Source organism: Mytilus galloprovincialis, chromosome 1 (genome assembly GCF_965363235.1).
Source record: "Mytilus galloprovincialis chromosome 1, xbMytGall1.hap1.1, whole genome shotgun sequence".
In the NCBI taxonomy this organism is placed as follows: Eukaryota; Metazoa; Mollusca; class Bivalvia; order Mytilida; family Mytilidae; genus Mytilus; species Mytilus galloprovincialis.
In genome coordinates, this window is record NC_134838.1 from 53,762,666 (window position 1) to 53,783,734 (window position 21,069).

Here is a 21,069-nt window from a genome sequence, read left to right on the forward strand (position 1 = left end):
TTAAAAAGATGCATTTATTTAGCCTCGAATAAATATTATGTTAGTTGAAAATTCAAATTGAATGTTTTGTTAAGCAAATTTAATTTTAAAAAGACATTATATGATAGCGATATTTGAATACCTCCTTAAACTTATTTCTTACATTTATCACCAATAAAGTCGAGTACACAGAAAATAATTGCTACACGATTTATAAGCTTTTTAATCAATTTTCAGAGACAAGGTATTCAATTATTGAGACTATGTTTGCCAAAATTCAAAATGTGTTTGAAATAGTGACATTTGATGAAAATAGTTAGAAGATTTTTTTTTAAAACGTGCAATGATCGTAATAAAGAATCATATTGCGATATATATAATAAACATTGACCAAACAATTGGTAGCCAAGAGGTTTCTGCAATGTTTTTGATGTTTGATGTCATCTATACGTTTCCAACTTAAAGAAGATATTTCAAATTCTGGCAAATAATACAAAATATCAAAGGTAAGTTTTACAAGTCATATGAAACTAGTTTCTTGAATTTATAATGTTAAGGAAATCTTTAAAGCAATGCAATTATATATTCTAATCATAGTTCTCTATGCACGATTGCTTTATATTTTTAAAGAATGCATAACACGTAATCGTCAAAACATATTTCGTTCAGTGAGTGTTTTATAGCCAAAGTTTACCGAGCATGATATTACAATCACCAAAGAATCGTGAAGCAGATGACAAAAGATTGAAACTATAGACATGCCATATCATTGTAAAAGGTCGTCCGGTGACCTATAGTTGTTAGTTTATGTGCCATGTTGGTCTCTTGTGGAGAGTTGTCTCATTGGCAATCATACCACATCTTCTTTTTTTCATAATAAAACGCAATGCTACTTTTGGTACATTTTCCATTTGTTAATTAAACTTTGTCATAGAATTTGTCTAATATTTTTGTATATTAAAATTGTTATTTAATAATCAATTAACACTTTTAAAATCCACGTTTGTTGACCTTCTTATTTATCATGGATTTCCCTCGCAATTGCGATGAAATAAATAGTGGTCAGATGGCTATGGTCACTTCATATGAAAAAGCAATCGGCGAATTATAGTACGGGAAGGGAATAATTGTATTGCAGTACAATTCTGAATATTTTGATAAGATTAAGCTAAGTGTCTTTAAATAACGCATGAACAATTGCTTTATAGTTAACATCAGCAATTCATTTTTAATTTTTAAAAGTATCAAATGACTTTATCTTAATTCCATTATTGAACAGAAATGCTTAGATTAGCCTTTTCGAAAATAATCAAATTTAGCACACTTTTGTATACTACATACCTGTTGAATGAGTATGGCCATATGATTGTTTATTTATTTTGTTGTATATCTCATCATATTTTTATTATATCAGCAAGATCAGTAAAAGAACCTCAAAATAAAACAGGAGGTATTTCACATAATAGTTGGTGACAACTCAGATGGCTAGTGGTATTGTTTTACAGATCCGATTATTTAATATTTTTTCAATATCAAATCAAAATACAACTCTAGAAAGGGATTAATAAGTATAGTAACATAAGCCACGTTATTTAACAACATCTTAAGTTATTTACAAAACCCTTCAATACCAATGTGTTATATGTTTTTATTGTTTTGCAAGAATGATTTAGTTATTCGTCAATATCTATGCAAAATAAAAAAGAAGAGTATTTATTCTGACAAAAAGTATTTTAATTAGTTATTTATGTATGAGTCTTTGTATTCATTTGCAAAGTCTGCAAACAAATCTGAACGACACAAAATCTGTTTATAAAGAGTATTGAGACGTATCGTTACACTGCATTTTTTGATAAATGACTTGCAATCTCATTAAAGTCAATGATTGGTTAACTTTTGCAACACCCGATATGCATGCAACTGAAATCTGTTACTTTGGTCTCTTAGGCAATAAACTATATAATTTTAAAATGCCACAATTCAAATAAAAAAGTGTCATATTTAAACCGTTGGCACTTTAAAGAGCAAGATTAGATCAACTTTTCGAGTGAAAACCTCATTATTGATTTAATCATTTAAAGTAATTTGATATTCTTTTAATAGTTTTTGGTAATATTGTGTTTTATGATTAATAAGTTTCGACATGACAATACATTAATCTTTACAAATACTAATCTTATCCTGGCGACTTAATAATTTAGAATTTAATAAGTCTGGCACTCTTTCATTGCTCATCACAAAGAAACGTGTATTGGTGTGATATTTCTGCAGCTAAATTTAAAACAAATTATATCCAGTGTCATGATGTTTACTGATTTAAAGAAAGTTTTGAAAACAATAAACATGATATGATCATTTTTGTATGCACAACATAATTGAATAACGTTCTCTAAAAGCTTCAAAGTACTTAATACAACAATATTTTTTTAACCATAAATGTTGATTGTATTCCAATCATTAAGAGTATATATTTATATTTCAAAGCAATCATGAGATTTGTCTTACCAATATGTTGTTATGAGTGTGCTTTTTAGCTAGGAGCTGCTTTTGACTTGTAATGGGTCGAGAGATTTTTCTCCATTTTAGATCAAACCTATGACTTTGATTGATTTTGTTTTTATGTTTAACACTATGTTCTTATTTTGTTTCATTGAATTCAAGCATACCCAAATTCTAGTTTAAACAAAACTAATTATCGTGGTATACAATATGAGTCTAAATAGACTGGTTTCATATAAAGACTCAAAAGTTTTTTTTTAATACTGTTCATATTATTTAGTCATAATGGGGGGAAATGAACGGTATAGAATAAAGGCAACAGTAGTATACTGCTGTTCAAAACTCATAAATCTATGGACAAAAAACAAAATCGGGGTAACAAACTAAAACTCAGGGAAACGCATTAAAAATACGAGGAGAACAACGACACAACATTAAAATGTTACACACACAGCAACGGACCAAGTATTAGACAAAATCCGATGAGAATAACCAATATAACATAAAAACCAAATACATGAATTTGGGATAGAAAAGTACCGTGACACGTCTTATAGTAATGTGAATTCACACTCAAATATAGGAGAAAACAAACGACACAACGGAAACACAACGTACAAATGTTACACACACAGAAACGAACTATGATATAACAATGGCCATTTTCCTGACTTGGTACAGGACACTTTTAAAGGAAAAAATGCGGGGTTGAACCTGGTTTTGTGGCATGCCAAACCTCACACTTTGATGGCATTGTTAAATAATTGTTAAATATAACATTAAAATGAGAACATAATAATACAGGACTACAATACAAATAAATAGGAGAACGTATTAGGCAAAGAAACACATGAATAATAGATAACAAAAGGCATCAGGTTTAAAATTCAATACGTCAAAAACACGCCTTGTCCACACAAGACTTACCAGTGACGCCCAGATATAAAAGTTGTAAAGTAAAAAAAAAAAAAAAACAAGGGGGGTACAAAGTTGTTCAGGTCTGAGGATCAAAAGTTGAAAAAGGTTGTGCCAAATACGGCTGGGGTTTATGCTTGTGATAAGAACATCCTTATTATATAGAACAGTTTATGCTATTGCAAACAGTAAATTTTATCAAATGAATATTTAAGATTTACATGATACAACTAAATCTTAACTAATTACAGAAAACAAAACTCGAATACATAATACATTGAAGACCAACACAGAAAATAGACACACCCGACTCAGTCCAGGCCTGAACGCAAAAAGTCATAACAATGACGTCACATGCGAAGTGATGAAAAGGCACAATATTACGTCACGCAGATATTTGAATTTCTGAAACAGCACAATGACAAATGACGTCATATTTAAAAATTTATATCTAAAAAATAAGATAGAAATAGGATTGATTTAAGATTATAATAGAACTAAATACTGATATTACATTTAAACACAATGCACATTGCAATACTAATTAATAGCAATTAACTATATTATATATATGTCCGGTTTGAAATCGTTAGAAAAAAGTCACTTTTAAGTTTTTTCTTTCTTGATTTCTTATACAAAAGTGATCTGATGGTTAAAAAAGGAATACAAATGATATGGGCTGAACTATTACATAATAATTTTAAAAAAGATTGACTTTTGTGATATTTGATTACTGTTAGCTGCAATGGTTAAAAGCGCAAATTTGCAGGTAATTATGTTACCGTATTTAAGAAAAACAAAGTTTTACGAAGAAATGGCAGTTTTGAGAATTGTGAAATACTCTTAAGGTACTTGTTTATAAAATCTTTTGTATGATCAAGTTTGATTCTTGGAACTCGTAGGATGGTTAACACTTGCTTTCATGAAATATTTAACTGGTTTGTTAGCCAATCAATTTGGCAATACGGCACCATGTGTTGTAAAAGGAACATATAAAACAACAGACGTGTACCACCAAGACATCGGAGGTTTGGCTAACCATATGAAATACATCAGCTTTTAATCATGATGCTTTTTCCTTCAACATTTTTGTATACCTGTTTATTCTACTTGGTAGAAAGCAGTCATTTTCGTGGAGGCATTATATCATGGAAGCCAACAGAAAATAATCAGGTGAGAGGAGAGATTCAACTTTTTAAAAAAACTCTGATAAAAAATGTATGTTTTTTGTTAATAAAGAACATTTTTTTTTACAAATAATGATAATAAAAAACTGATTAAAATTATACAAAAAACAGCTTGAATAAAAGTTTTGGAAATTATGTTGTTACATATTCTGTAATTTCAATGCCCTCAGCTGGATTTGAACCCATGCTTTTGTATCGTATTATCGAGACAAGTCTGTCTCACAATTTCTCTCGACCTAAATATTTCGGTTCATTATGCCTTATAAAATTCAGCTTTCATTAGTTTAGTGATAGCTGTTGTCGTCGGCTTTATCTATGGTTGTTGCAACATGAGGTTGTAATTCTTTACAGATCGAATATGTTTTGTCTGTCGCAATGAATTGTATAAAATATAATTTTCATTTTTCGATTATCCATACACAGAATTTAAAAAAAAAATTATATGGTATTTCTCAGATCATCCGTTTCAATTATATATGGAATCACAGTATGCAGATGAAATCAAGTTGTTCAGATGTGAAGAACTAAAGAAAACCAAATGGACAATTTGAGAGTTACAATACGTGAAAGCACTTCTCTCGTTGCAAAATCGTATATTTTCGGACATTACTGAAGCTAAAATTATTTAGACAGCAAAACCGAATCCGGTGACCCTGAATATTTTCCTATTTCTTTCGCAGAAATGTTAACAGCAATAGAATATCCCATATTAACCAATCTGTGGACAGAAGTTAGAGAAATCTCAACCTCAAAACATTTAAAATGACAAAGAGCAACCAACGACAACCACTGAATTACAGAATCCATACTTATTATAGGCATACAACAACCCCTCCTCTCAACTTGGACAGGTGGTGTTCACGCCAAAAATAAGAATACACTTACAAGTTAAGTTAAAAATAGCTTGATTAATCGAATAAGCATGACGCGTATAAAATGTAACTAACATTAGGACGAAAGAAAAAAAAATCCGATCTGAGAGTGCCTCTGGATACTGAAACCTTGTCCAAATATAATTGCAACTTATGAGTGAATCTCTCACACTTAATTGGCAAAACTTGTAGGAACTTTTGGTCCTCATTGCTCTTCAACTTCGTACTTTATTTGGCTTTGTAACTTTTTTTTAGTATTTTGTAGACGAAACGCAGCGCGTCTGGTGCATATACAAATTTTCAATCCTGGTATCTATGGTTAGTGTATTTATTACAATATCAATTATAAACATCAAACAGACCTAGTTTGAAATCTCATTATCAGTATACGAAAGGCAAAATTTTGCATATTGTCAAACTATAAGAAAAGTTTCGACAAGAAGTCGTACAATAAGTTTTCATAAATGTATAGAATTAAAAATATTGACGTTTGTGTAATTGTAAAATCATAAATATAATTTAAGTGTCAATTAAACAACATCCATATAGGAAAGTGAAAAAAATCTTTCTTACGATATGATCGTTTATCATTGTAAAGAAATTTCTCTTTTTTTTAATTTCCCCTAACATTATTATAGAGGTTAAACAGAGCGCAATTATTTATCAACATTGTTTTTGACCCCAGATTGTGCTCAGAATTGATCCTGTACGGCTTCTGAATGGATGATACAGGATTGTAATTACTTTTAATCGAAAACTTATCCAATAAGGTTTTTAAAAAATCCAGATGATCAAATTCACATTTCACAAAGTGTGGAAAATATCATTTCTGCACGACGGATCCTTTAAAAATATTCCTTTTTCTTTAAGTGAAAAAAGAAAGACGATTTTTTTCAACTGAATTTTAGGTCTTTTTTACTGCATGATCGTATATATTGTTTTAGTTGTTATGCAGCATACATTTTTAGTAACAAAACCTGCCGTTTTTCCATAGTTTGTGTATTGTTCGAGCAAAAAAAAATACAGCGTATCGACGCATAGTTTATCTTGGTCTATAACATTTTTTTTATATGAGTGTCACTGTTAAGTCCTTTTCTACACAAAACGCACCTCTGTGTAAACAATTTTAAACCTCCTATAAATGATAAGTTTATTACATCAACGTCATAATGACCTTACGATTTGTAGTTTGCTTGATGTCATATTTACTTATATTTCTAATTTCTTTGTATTCGTATTTCAGATAGAGCTTAACTATAGAGTTGCCTTTCGTGCGAGTTCTGGACACACATGCGATGCAAACACAATAAGGAACGGATCATTGCTATCTGGCGAAGGTTCTTTACAATGTGTAAAAGGATGCAGTGATACCATTACCACAATGTCCTATTACTGCACTGATTTTAGTGCTACTGAAGACTGGACATCAGGAACCAATAGCGTAAAGTATAACCTGTCAGCGTCAAGTAACAACCTGTTTACTTTTGGGTATGTTTTTTTGCCATTGGTCGAAAAAGTTGGAAAGCGGGAAAATGATATATAGAGGACCAAATCAATATAATGGTATTCAATAGAAATTCGTACAAAATTAATGCTTAACATGTACTTACGGACATATGTTAATTTGCGTCATTTGTTTTATCACTTACAGGGTTATATATTAAATATAATTAGACTATAACTCGAAAAAATTAAAGACTATTTGATGATAAAGCATCAGTTTGAGAAATAATCGATGATCAAAGTTGGCTTTAACGTGTTTTACGCTATCAGTAGATGATTTCCAAGATTAACAATGCAGTTACATAAATAATAACGAAGACACCACTTCAGACTTGAACTATGATTAAATTAAAAGGGAACTAGATGATGAGGGGAAAATTCTTTATCTTTTTGGTTATCTTTATCTGTACAATTTACCCACAATTCACTTTAGCTGCCACTGCAACAAGCTCGTTACGTTAGTCGAGACTGTTATATTTTAATATTTAAAGCGAGAGGCTTGCCGAGCTTTTTGAACAGTTGATGATTTTTTCATGACGTCCCAATAGTAAATTTAGAAGAAACCAAGACAATTTGACGTCAAAGACGTCAAAATTAAGTTTCGACCAATCGTTTGCCGAGAACAGTTATTTAACAAGTAAAGACACATTTTTTTCACAATCGGCTGTGAAATATGAAAATATGAAAAAACATCAGAGAATATCTAAACCCATGCCACTCAAGACCCTAACAAAAATCATGTCAAAGAAAAATAGTGTAGCGTTCAAAAGTAAACTTTGCCGTTTTTGTCGTCAAGTGAACTTGATATTTTGTGGTATGTATAATCATTCAATATGAATATTAACATACATATTGATATCGCTAAAATGTTTCAATCAGATGTTTAACGGAGTATATTATGAATTAAGTCATTCGTCACAACTCGGCCGATTCCGTACCTCTCCTAACAGAGAGGAGCGGAGTCACCCGAGGATGGCCGATTGGAATTAAGTCCTAAAAAAAGTTGTAATATATTTTTTTTCTTTAAAGTTTTTCAAGCTGTTGTTGGATACCTTTAGTTGAAGGCGGTTCAGATTGGAGGATGCGGACTACAGCAAATCTGACCGTAAGACAAGACACTGGAAAAATAAATTCCTCTCCAATCTCTGCGATGCAGCCTGTAGTAAGATTCAGTTATGGATGTGACTATACACTCAAAATACCTGGTAAGTTAATCTTATATATTCCATTTTTTTTTTATAAATTGAATACGCTATTCGTTCTATCATTTACCTTTAAAGATATACAATCAACCAATTTTGCAGAAATAGAGGTATAAATGCATTGAGTACACGTATAGCATCACAATATGGATTTTTACCTTTAGAAAATAGATCGAATTCTAAAAGAATTTTGTCCTTAAAATTGAGTTTGGTGTCTCTAAATCATTTCTCAGTTTAAGCATTGTTTATGATAAACAAATCATATAAAAAAGAGTTGTAAAGCGTGACGCCTTCAAGAAGTATGGCTGTTTATTTTTGTTCTTGTGGACCTTTTCACTATTTTTATCTAAATTAACTTACAAATACTTCATTCAAGATTTCAAGAAATCCCAATTTAAACTTGAAAGAAATCATTTTACTGCGTTCTTAACATTTTATAATTGTGTATGTGATTATATTTTTGGAAAGTACATATAAAACTGCTAAATATATATTTTTTTCGGTTATAAAACATGGCAGTATTAAGTGAAAAACTACATGTCAGGAAAATCTGGAATACCCAAAAATTACGTTAACCTTGGAACATTGTAATATCAACATAAAAAATTAATGATTGTACAGAGTGACAATTTAACATAAACAACCAATCAATGCACAATAGAATTTAAGGAAAATTTAATTATTGTAACACTTAGACAGATTTGTTTCTACTACCGTTAGGTAGGACTCAAACTTATCACACCGATTATTTATCATTCATAAACTCAAATGTACAACGAGGGATATTTCGAGTTATGACTCAAATTATAAAAATAGAAAATTCGAACTAGTTTCAAACAAAGCTTAAATGAACTATTTTGGTATGAGCGTCACTTATGTAGACGAAACACGCGTCTGGCGTAATAAATTATAATCCTGGTACCTTTAATACCCTTTTACATGCATAACATTTATATTCATTTTGTAGTTTCTGATGATGACGGTGATGTTGTAAAGTGTCGATGGTCTAAATTAACTCCAACTGATGAATGCGGAGGTGTTTGTGAAACACTAAGTGGCTCTTATTTAGATGAGGTAAATATTATAAAATGTAGATGAAAACACATTCGTTTCGTCTGCATAAGACACATCAGTGACGCTCAGATCAAAATTGTTATAAAGCCAAACAAGTACAAAGTTGAAGAGCATTCTGATATCATTCAAATGATATCAAAAGTTGGGGAAAATAGTAAAACACGGACAAAAAACCTTACATTGGGTTAATAAACTTTCTTTATTAATTTTCCGTATTATAGCACCTAGCTGAATAAGGCACTTAATATAAAAAAATATGACGCAATAAGAACAATACAGGAAATCTAGACTTGAATGTATTTTTTTAATGTAATTTCGTGTCTTTCTATAAACGAAGTTATATTATATAATGTATTGAATCAACAGAAATTTTCAGCTAGAGTGTCTCTTTTTTATATTCACTAATACAGACACATTTCATTTGATGTTTTAGAGTTCCTGTGTATTGAGCTATAATGCAACAAGATCAATGGGTTGGTATGCTGTAGCTTTGCAAATCGAAGACTTCCAGAAATCTGCTGATAGAGCTCCTCTCAGCAGCGTTTCTTTGCAGTTTTTGATTGTCGTTACTAATTCAAGCGCATCATGCGAATCCAGACCAGTTCTACCACCGAATATAATAACTGATGGCTCGATTCATCATATTTCTGACTACAAGATTTTTAATGAGTCGATTATTGCTAGGAGTGGTGCGGCAACGTTAAGGTATGCAATATTTTGTAAGCTTTACATGGAGCAGCTAAAGAAAATGACCATTTTAAGTACAAAAAATTAATACTAGTATGTATCTTCTGTTTGGGCAAAATACTATATTTGTGGAATTTCAGTGAATACAACAATCATAAGGAAGCAGTTCTGTAATATAATCGTCATGAATGCAACCTCGTGTAGTCTCAAGTTTGAAAACTCCATAATTGAAACAAAAAATAAAATACATAAAAATTGTTAAATTTTTATTCAAAATCTTACTTACTTTCGATTATTTGTATTTTTTGCAGATCGACAATGTATTTTCATCCGTTGCTACGCTTGCTTATTTTTAATTTATCTGCACTTTTGTACACAATTATTTACTGCATTTTGTATAGCTGAATATTAATTTTTATCCTGTATTTTGCAAGGTTATTAATGTTCAGCTTTTACCAGAACATGATAATCATTTTAAAAATTATGCTGGATATTCATAGTACTTTTAGTACAAACTTCGTTTCATCGACATAATATATTTTACTTAGTCATAAACTATATGTATCTATTAGGCAAAATGCATAATTTTTGTCTTATCATTAAATTATAAATATAAACCCTGATATGATTTTTTAAATCATTCTTTGAAAACAAAATATATTTGTATCGTATATCAAGCAGAATTGTAAACGATATAAAAGAGATACGAAAGATAAAAAGGGACATTCAAACTCATATGTCAAAAATTGTATTATTTATTTTTCTTTTTTGATTTATTACATGTAATTAGAATTACAGCAATTGACACTGTTTCTCCAATTGGAATGATCAAATCTGAAATATTTCCATATGGGACGTCTGGAAGAGAATGGTTTGTTACTGTGACTTGGGAACCAATGAAAACCCAGATAGGCACCCATTTGTTTTGTTACACTGCAGTTGATAATCTAGGGTATGCATATTTTTATGTATTAACGTGAGATTTTGATTAAACTCGTAGTGTTAGGCATCACTTTATTCTTGAGTGAGAATCAAACATCAGAACTGACTATACATTCTTTAAATTTACAGTTCTGGAGTATTTGTTTTCTCAGTTCAAGGACATGTTTGCATTTATCAATTAGACGATTATTTAGTATTTTATTTGCCGTACAAGCTCCTGTAAATTCCTTTTTTAACCTCTCTTTGGTTTCCTAGGTTTATTCTCTAGCTTAATGTCTTAAAATCATACTTCAATGCATACAATTTAATGTACAATTATTTTCAATTGAATCAGCAAAAAATTTCATACATGAACTTTATAGAGTTTTGATAAGGAATAATGCTAATGAAGCTTATGGAAGACATATTGCTCCAAAGTATGAAGTATTTTCTACATATGCCAAAGTATATTGCACGTTGTAAATCACTATATTCTGATATTTTTCAATGTACTAATTGTAAATTCTGATATTGATGCTGATTTAAATTTCGAATTTTCTATTTCAGTCAAACCTCAGATCAGACATGCGCTACACTCGTGGTAGACGGTGAGGTGGCTGATGATGTCTCGACTGATACCCCGGAACCCGATAATTTGATTGTTCTAAATCCTGAATGCAATGCTTTCAAAACACCGCAAAGTAAGTGTACTTTTGGTCTTGAAAATATTATCTCAAATAATGTTTTGAATTGTATCTCGATTCATTTCAATCAATTATTTTATTTATCCATCTTTCAACATATTGGAAAAAGTATCATATTAAAATTTGTCATCTCTATCTATTCAATTTGTCACATCAAACATTCATTGGTGATAAATGTACTGATATGCCTAACTTATGGCAAATCTGTGATCATAATATATCATAGATTTGTAAGATCCTCTACGATAGAGCATTCAGCTGATCTGTAATAATCCATTTTCATGCCTTATATATAATGTACATGCACCGAAAGCTTGATTTTTGTCGAGCTAATGTGGTCGAGTGATCTAGCGCGACCGCCGAAGTGCAGGACGATTTAGTGCCACGATTTTCAGCTTTAGCAAATCGCAGACATTGTCTGTTGTTGGATATGAACTTCTATTGCATCAATTATTCAAAGAACAATCATTATTTTATCGTTTGAAATGTTTTACATTTGTCATTTCGGGGCCTTGTATATCTGACTATGCGGTATGGACTTTGCTTATTGTGGAAGGCCGTACGGTGACATATTTTTGTTAATTTTTGTGTCATTTGGGCTCTTGTGGAGAGTTGTCTCTTTGACAATTATACCACATTTTCTTTTTATTTTATTTATGTTGTAAGAGTAAACTGCTAACAAAACAGTTATACATAAATGATGTGCCTTTTTATATCTCAGTCTAGGCTGTTTAAATCTAGGAAAATGATTTACACACTGTGTTTAGTTCGCAGCCTAATCCCTTTCATAGATACTTTGATGACAAGAAATTAATTTTCAAAATTTGCATATCGTAAATCAAATTTGCTTTTATTTTTGAAATTATACACTGCTTTTGATAATAAATTTTGTTGATTATTTTAAATATAGAAGTGCATACTAAGTGCATTGAAGCGACAACAGGCGACCCAAAACTCTTTTACCTGGCAACCAGCTGCTCTTCTAATTTCGTTCAGTGTACCGAGCTTGGTACTGGATATATAATGCGCTGTGCTCCCGGAACTGAATGGTGCCAGCATTTTTTAACATGTGTACACGTAGGATCTTGTAAGACTGAAGGGTGAGTATTTTTTCTCGTAGTTTGGTATTTTAAGGATTTAAAGTAAATTATGTAGAATGAAATTAATTGTATATGTATGATATACATTGTCGTAAATTTATTCTGTTTGTCTCCTGTGAAAATCAAAGAGGGATATAGACAGAGGGAGAAAAGCTTAAATAGCACTCCACAGTTAGCAAATAAAATTAAAAATGAGCCAAAAAATGTTTTATCATCTCCTATTCCTTGATTTCTAATACATTAACCTTATATGTTTGTGTTATACATGTGCATATGTATGTAATTAGTATCTTCCATAGATTTGATTTTCAAAAGTTAAAAGGGTGAAAAATAATTCCTTTTATGTGTATCCGTGGCAACATTCTGCATTTATTTACCATAAAATATTGCAAAAAGGGGGGTAAACATGTCACATATCCCTAAAATTTGGATCAAACTAGAATTTCAATGCCTTTGAGTGATACCTTTTTAGAAACTGTTTTCATAAATCTTCGTAATGATCAAATAAAAAATGGGTGTCTTTCGCCTCATTTGTTCGTAAAATCTAATCACAAAGTTCGTGCGACACAAAGTTGGAAAAAAAACGTTACAATAATTGCCGGACCAATGTATGGTATGGACATACAAATACGAACTGTCATACAGAAAACAGCCTATATTACATACATTATATAATCATGATGTTCATATAAACCCAATACGAAGGGTATTTTAATACTCCGCTATCCAAAAATGAATTTTATTGCACACTATCTCTTATATTTGAAAAATCCACAGGGGCCAAAATGCGAAACTACACACCTAACTGTGGAGTGCTACCTTAATAGTATTATTCCTGTAGAAGTAGCCATTAGTTATTTCGATATTCTTTTACAATAACAATAAAAATTAAGGGAGAGCGAGATAAACAGTTACCAATTTAATTTTTTTATTGTTTGCCTTACATCGTCAATGGCAAGTATTTATGAATATTTGGAACGAGCACATATTAACAATAAACGCAATTTGACTTAACTAAGTAGGACAAAATGGCGAATCTTTTGACTGTAACCGAAAAAATGAAGGTGTGTTGAATATGAATATATATTTTGCCTTGCCTTACGCACTTCTCTTGGCCTTTTTAACTTTTTTGGATTGGAGCGTCACTGATGAGTCTTTTGTAGACGAAACGCGCGTCTGGCGTATATACTAAATTTAGTCCTGGTATCTATGATGAGTTTATTCTCAAGAGTCAGTAAAGTGATGAAAGCTTGAAACACTATCCTGACGCGGTATTGGATAAAACTGCAACATTCTTTGATTTCTCTCGTTTTGTTATAATATTGTTAACATGATTAATTATTTTCATAACACGTATCACTAGTTGAACATGAATGTGTTCTCTGTTTCTTGTTGCTAATTGTGACTGTAACAATAATACTAACATGTTTTGACATCGTAGAAAATATTTCTCATTTAAAACTAAGATAAGAATGTAACAGTCAATAAATTTGAGGTAGATTAAGAAAATATGTATAAGCAAATACTCATGCAGTATCATGCCAAATACGTAACATATACAAATAACAGTGAAATATTTCTAATATTTTTCAGATAAAGAAGAGGACTTGTCAATATATTCGGATTTTGTTTTTGTTAAAATACATATCTGCTTTTCCTAGACTAATCTAATGATCATTATGCATCATTTAATGACAGATAGAAACATTAACGCGTGTGTCTTTTTTTTTAATCTAACATGTTTAAGCGTGTCTCAAGTATATATTCAGATTTCATTGAACTATATGCATAATATTTTTGCTATTTGTCAACCGACCATTATTTCTAAATGTATCTTTTCTTATTTCTGTATGATTCTTATACAACAAGTTTAAACAACATATTATTATAAATTTGTTTCCCGTTTTGAATATACTATAAATATTTTTTTGGGTTTTAATGCTGATACATGTATATTGTAGACGTTATGATTTTTTTTTGAATTTGCTAACAAACACATAGCATATCTTGTAAAAAAAATACTGAACACGAACACGAACAGGAGTCGAGGGGTAACAATGCTGATTAATGTTAAATTTTGCTTTCGAGGGACATTAAAATTCAATAATGAAAAATAAATGGAAATTAGATATACAGCAAATTTGTGTACTGATAATGCTACAAGATCATGCAAGCAGAGTTTTACATTAAAGAAAGCAGTGCAAAGCAAGGTAAAGATACTGTTTAAAATAGTTTCAGCTTCAAACAAGGGAAATATCACACCCATGCATGTTGTCCTTTATCGCTGGGATTGACCGAATCATCAATTGTTCCTGTCGAGAACATATTACGGCGTATTTTACAGACTATCATGGATCTATTGTATATACTCCAAAACAAACATATTTGTATTTAAATATATTCAAGACTTTCTTTTCATTACATGTAGTGCTTTTGTTTATATACTTATACGAATAAAGACTTCTTTTGGTATATATTTATCAATATGACTTGTTTAATTTTATCAAATAAGATCATGTGTTATGCAGAATTAAAAGGCTGTTTGTGCGCTCAAACGTAAAACATGTCAAATTTTATAATCACGCAAAAATAGGACACCAATCAGTGAGACAGAAAACAAGCAACAAAATATGGTGAAACAATTATGTAAAAGAGGGACGAAAGATACCAGAGGGGCAGTCAAACTCATAGATTGAAAATAAACTGACAACACCATGGCTAAAAATAGAAAGACAAACAGACAAATAATAGTACAAAAGACATAACATAGAAAACTTAAGACTAAGCAACATGAACCCCACCAAAAACTGTAGGGGATCTCGGGTGCTCCGGAAGGGAAAGCAGATCCTGCTCCACATGTGGCACCCTTCGTGTTGCTTATGTTAATACAAATCCGGTTAATAGCTTTATTCGGTAGGTCAAATTCGTGAAAAGGGAAGGGTATTGTAGTTACGACATAAGAAACATATCCGATTACATCTGTAAAACGGTTATCCCATAACAGTCAACCAACTCGTGATGGCGTCCGTAAAATTTTCGAATGGATGATTTCAATTTCACTATTTGAAACTCTTGGTTTAATAGCTTCCTTATGAGCAGCAATCCTCTATCAAGGAAATCATAATAGGAAACTCAAGCCCGGGGATATGGTATCCATTGGAAGATATATATTCCGTATGTAGGCAAGTCACTCTTCAATTTTGGTTGAAATTGTCTTGATTTAATTGACAATTAGATGCTTCTTTTTATAAATTTATAAAGAGTGTAAAAGCGTTGACCGAATCGCATGTTTTATGAAGCGTTTCTGCTTCAAAAAAATGCGCACGATCAAGAGTCGCCAATTTGGGTACATATTCCTTATTTGTTACTTATTCTCTGATCCTTATTCGTTACATAATCCTTATTTCTTTTTTTTATTCCTTATTCGTTAATAAATCCCTATTCTTTACTTATTCATAATTCCATATTATATAATTCTTTTCGAAATTTTAACGACTTTATAAATAGCGTTTGCTTGTTCATTGTGATAGTTGGCCAGTGTGGATATGATGGTAATTATGAAAATGATCAACACAGTAATCTGGGTTCATATTTTTTACAATCATTACAATTCCCATTGTGAATCCAAAGGTGCGTAGACGGCAAATGCCTATTTTTTAATTTGCAAAACAAAATTAAATTCTTCACGATTTATATGATTTTTTCAGCAAAAAATAGCACACAAATAGTATTTATATTAATTTTCCTTTTCAGCAGTCAATTCCCCCTTTCAAAAATCATAGATTCAATTACTTATCCCCTTTCTAAAACCATGGATCCGCCCCTGTTTCCTTTGTTTTTATTTAAAACTAACATGCAAAAAATGATCACATTGGACATGCAATTAAATAACGCCTTTTAATTTTAAATTCGATGATATAAATCAAATAAAAGAATAAGGAGATGCTGTATACTATTTAATGTGAAACCAGAATCTAATTATGCGATGGTATTTATCTATTTTTTTTCTCAATAACACATTTATATTTTTGGTGTCCTATTGTGGATTTTTATTTTTGTTATGTTCTATTGGAATCTTATGAAGTGCCTATAATGCGGGACTATTGTTTTGTCAGCTCATAAGAATTATATTATGAGTACTAGTATCATTGCCGTAATTACTGGTTTTCGTTTAGCTATTTTATTTTAGTATGAAGTGGGGATGTGGTTGTCCTTTTATATAATAAAAAAACCGAAACAACAGATAAATAGTAGGACTGCAAGGTTTCTTGTCAGTAATTTTATGCGGCTTTAGTCTAATCTGATTTACTTTGAGCTTTTCTGATACGGCTTAGTGTTTTTTTTCTGTTGTTATTCCGTTGTCTACGAGTGTATTTATTTTCTTCTTGTATTGGTTTTTGATTTTTGATTTTTTGAGATTAACTTGAATTAAAGAACTTATCTCTCATGCAAAGCTAGGATTTAATTCCATGAATTGGTTATATTTAACGTTCATTTCAGTTTGATCATCTCTTGAAAGTTGATCAAACGTTATTAACTACTATGCAATGCTTATTACCACAAAACACAGATCAAGTTCGAATTGTCATGTATGCTTCTAATACAAAAAGTGTAAACTGCATCTTATTAGAAATTAGTTTATTCTATGAATATTTTTACCATTCTCGTGTTACATTATAGTTCGTTTCTGTGTGTGTTACATTTCGCTGTTGTGTCTCTGTTGTGTCGTAGTTCTCTTATATTTGATACGTTTCCCTCAGTTTATGTTTGTAACCCGGATTTGTTTTTTCTCTATCGATTTATGAATTTTGAAAAGCGGTATACTACTGTTGCCTTTATTTATGCATGTATCCGTTTATAACGTTAGATGCAGGTAAGGCCTCAGATGTGTCTCCTAGACACATTATTCGTTTATTTTTCATTTTCTTTGCTCGAGTTTAACAGATGAGACAATAATTGTCAAAATCCACAACTGATATTGAAAAATACAGTAAAATTGATTACCGTTATAGATGTTATTTGGAAAGGAAGCGAATTAATATATCAGAAAATAAACTACGCCACACACTCGTTAGTCTTTCCTCAGTTAGGAACCTTGCCAATTGCTGTCGTTCATGTATGTCATATCTTCCAAATGTTTGTCGTTATTAAAAGATAATTGCGAGTTAATGGCAGATCTTTGATTAATTTCGTTGCAATTGTTATCCACTTAAATAAGAGCTTGACATATTGTGTACTGTTGGGATAATTTCTCGTATTTTCATCGATGAATTACCGTTTTGTTAACGTACACTCACTTCCATGTTCCTTTCATTTAGAATGTGGGCTATCTATGTATGTCATCCTAACATGAAGTTTTATATGCTTCATCATAAGCAAAGAATTCTTATTTGTACATAACTAATAGGTAACAAAAACAAAAAAATCAAAATGCAGGATTGTACACATACCTTGCCAAAACTCAAACTATGATTCTTTATGAAGCACATATACCTCTCACCAAAGATAATAAAAAGGATGTATTGTGTTTAATTAAATACAATAACAAACATCAAATTTTTAAGACTTTATTGCATTCGGTACAGACTAAGAACACATGTATTTCACATCGAGATATTTGTATGTACCCCCACATGGATCACCATACTGCCTGTGGTCTGCTTGAACTCTGCATATTTCTTTCCCGTTGCACTGTGCTTTAATCTTTGAATCAGATGTCTTCGATTTACAAGATGTTGTTTGTACAGGACCTTCAGGACAGATGTGTTTACCCTCTGATCGTCCATATATAGCGGATTTTATTTTAATTTTAAATGGATATTTACAACGGAGGTAGACATACTTTGCTTCTCAAACAATGACGTTTGTGATGCCTAAAACTAAACAATGTTAATATGTTACACATTTGATTTAAAATTCAAAATTCTATGTTTAGCATAAATAATATTCTTCAAATAATTCCTGGTTTTGATTTTATTTTTATCTCAGTTGAAACAAATTAGAAAAACAAGATTACAAGAGGCTTTTGACATGCTATAAAAAAAAAAAGAAAATGTACATTTTATATGATTGTCAATGAAACAATTCTACCTCAAAGACTAAATGACCTAGAATTTAACAACTATAGGTCTACAAACAACATTCAACAAAGTGTAATACCGCATAGTTTGCTATTTAAGGTCCCGTAAACACTTCAAACAGTCACATTTGTGTACCAACAAAATCCCGAAAAAACACAGTATGATATACATTATGAAATACGAAACACTCATATAACCAAATTCAGAATGAGATGGGGTTAAACAGTATGATTAAACACGACAAATCTTTAAACAGTTGAGTAACAAATCTAAATCTTCATCGTACCATTTGTTTTGCTTCCTCCACACGAGGGTCTTTGCATGCTGACTAATGCATGGAGAATGTCCTCTTGTATGCTCAATGTTTTACCTGCAATTGTCAAACATGAGTTAATATAAGTAAAGGATATGTATTTTAATTTGTTTATTCATGTCAGTATTATTATGTTTATATAATCTACACACCTATTCTTGCGTCTATGTCAAACATAGAAAGCCACAAAAAGATATACAGTCCTTTACTAATTGATAACTAAGATATAGAGTAAATTGTCAGGACTCAATTTTCTTCGAAGATTGGAACACTTGTAAAAATGTCTTAAAATTATTGTATGAAAATTAATTAGTTCATTTATCTGTAGTTTATTGTTTGTTTATTTATTTGATAATAAGCTCATTTGTTCAAATAAACGTTAAATATTCAAACTAAGAATGATGTATCAATTAATTTGATGCTTACCACAATTATCGGCAAGTGAATAAACAAAGATACAACAGAAACAGAAGTATAGTAGTCCTGGCATCATCTTGCTTTTGGTAACAATTTTACAAAAGCTACTTGCGTGACATCTTTTTGTTAAAATATAGGTACAAACAGTAACAGCTGGTGTCCTTGTCAATTTGTCATGTGATTTTCTACGAAAAGTGTTATGTTATTGAAAATTAACTACGCAGGCACACATGACACGCTATATATCTGGAATTTTTCAATATTTGTTGTTTTAAACAGTTTAGGTCATTTCAAATATATGATTTTGTGTCTTTTACTGTACTGCAAATAAGGTTTATTTTCCTTTTTTCAATAAAAACATATAAAAATAAATATAAACACTTGTGGCGAATATGTCAAAGAAACAACAATCCGACAAAAGAGCAGAATTCATCTCTAGGTCACCAAAGGAGTAGGTTCGGTAAGGTCCTAAAATGGGCCCCTTTTTTAGCGTATATTTCAAATTTGAATTCATCGACTAATATCACAATAAATTATAGCTAAAACTCTGACTATATAGGAAATAAGCCATTTTGTTGAAAATTTACGTTCCTGTGTTTTGTTATGACGTCATAAGTTGTATTCATATTGATTTTCCACGAAAAAATCAAAGACAACGGGTTAATTTCCATTGATTATTGGACAGGAAACATATAGAGCGCATACGTCGACAACAAAGATCTTTTAAAAGAATGTTTGTGGAGACAATTCACATATCTTATTTGAATATTTAGCTTGTCGACCCCTGAGCTCTATGTTTTCTGGTCCAAAAATTGGTTGAAATCCAGTCGATTTTGCCAAATATCGATAAATTCTCATATCTTGACCTTTTTGGGATGTAAAAATTAATTAGTTAGAATTAGATTTTGACAAAAATAGTTATATTTAACTTTCTCACATGTCTTTAGGCCAACTTAAATCATGTTTTGTCTTGTAACATCGAAGTTTAAAATCGGGGACAAAACTGGCCCTTACCGAACTTACTCCTTTGCCTTCCTAAGAGCGAAGTATCCTAACCCGGTGCCGGGTTTCAGTTGACCCCAAAACACAAATGTTCATTTGATCAGTAAATATGAACGGCACACTAAACTCAGATACATATAAATGAACCAAAATTAAACAAACCGTTATTGATTATTATAGGTTTCAGATAATATTCTAAATACTCGTATGATAATAAGAGATTTACTTCTATCATAGTACAGTATATTATAAAGCTGACTATACGGTATTCGTTATATTAATGGTTAATGTCCATTTGATTACAGTGAAAAATGTGGTTGATCTACGTCATTTGGTCAGTAGATAATTGAGCTTGATTTCCATCCAGGCAGACCCAAAAATAATGTTTAATTTTAAATGATTGCGTATTACTGCTGTTTTCTACATTTGAAAATGCCTGTACCAAGTCAGGAATATGACAGTTCTTGTCCATTCGTTTTTGAGGCGTTTTGTTATTTGATTTTGCCATGTGATTATGGACTTTCCCAATTGATCTTCCTCTAAGTTCAGTATTTTTGTGATTTTACTTTTTGCTATGAAAAAGTTATTTTTAGACAAAAATTAAGACATTTGTA

At 30.9% G+C, this 21,069-nt stretch overlaps 1 protein-coding gene and 1 long non-coding RNA gene across 2 annotated transcripts; one reads left to right on the plus strand and one right to left on the minus strand.

Moving 5' to 3' along the window:
- The first annotated feature begins 4,349 nt into the window (after positions 1-4,349).
- Positions 4,350-15,127, plus strand: LOC143078732 (integrin beta-like protein C). The gene is made up of 9 exons (XM_076253682.1): positions 4,350-4,566; positions 6,696-6,940; positions 7,985-8,160; positions 9,125-9,231; positions 9,665-9,936; positions 10,709-10,870; positions 11,407-11,540; positions 12,454-12,643; positions 14,237-15,127. The coding sequence occupies exons 1-9, from the start codon at positions 4,459-4,461 to the stop codon at positions 14,238-14,240; spliced, it is 1,398 nt and encodes a 465-aa protein (XP_076109797.1). The 5' UTR covers positions 4,350-4,458; the 3' UTR covers positions 14,241-15,127.
- A 3,067-nt stretch (positions 15,128-18,194) lies between these two features.
- Positions 18,195-19,598, minus strand: LOC143082227 (uncharacterized). Its single transcript, XR_012980329.1, has 3 exons — positions 19,463-19,598; positions 19,010-19,093; positions 18,195-18,516 (listed from the first exon to the last, which is right to left on the minus strand). It is a non-coding gene; the product is annotated as an uncharacterized LOC143082227 (long non-coding RNA).
- Between the last annotated feature and the right edge of the window lie 1,471 nt (positions 19,599-21,069).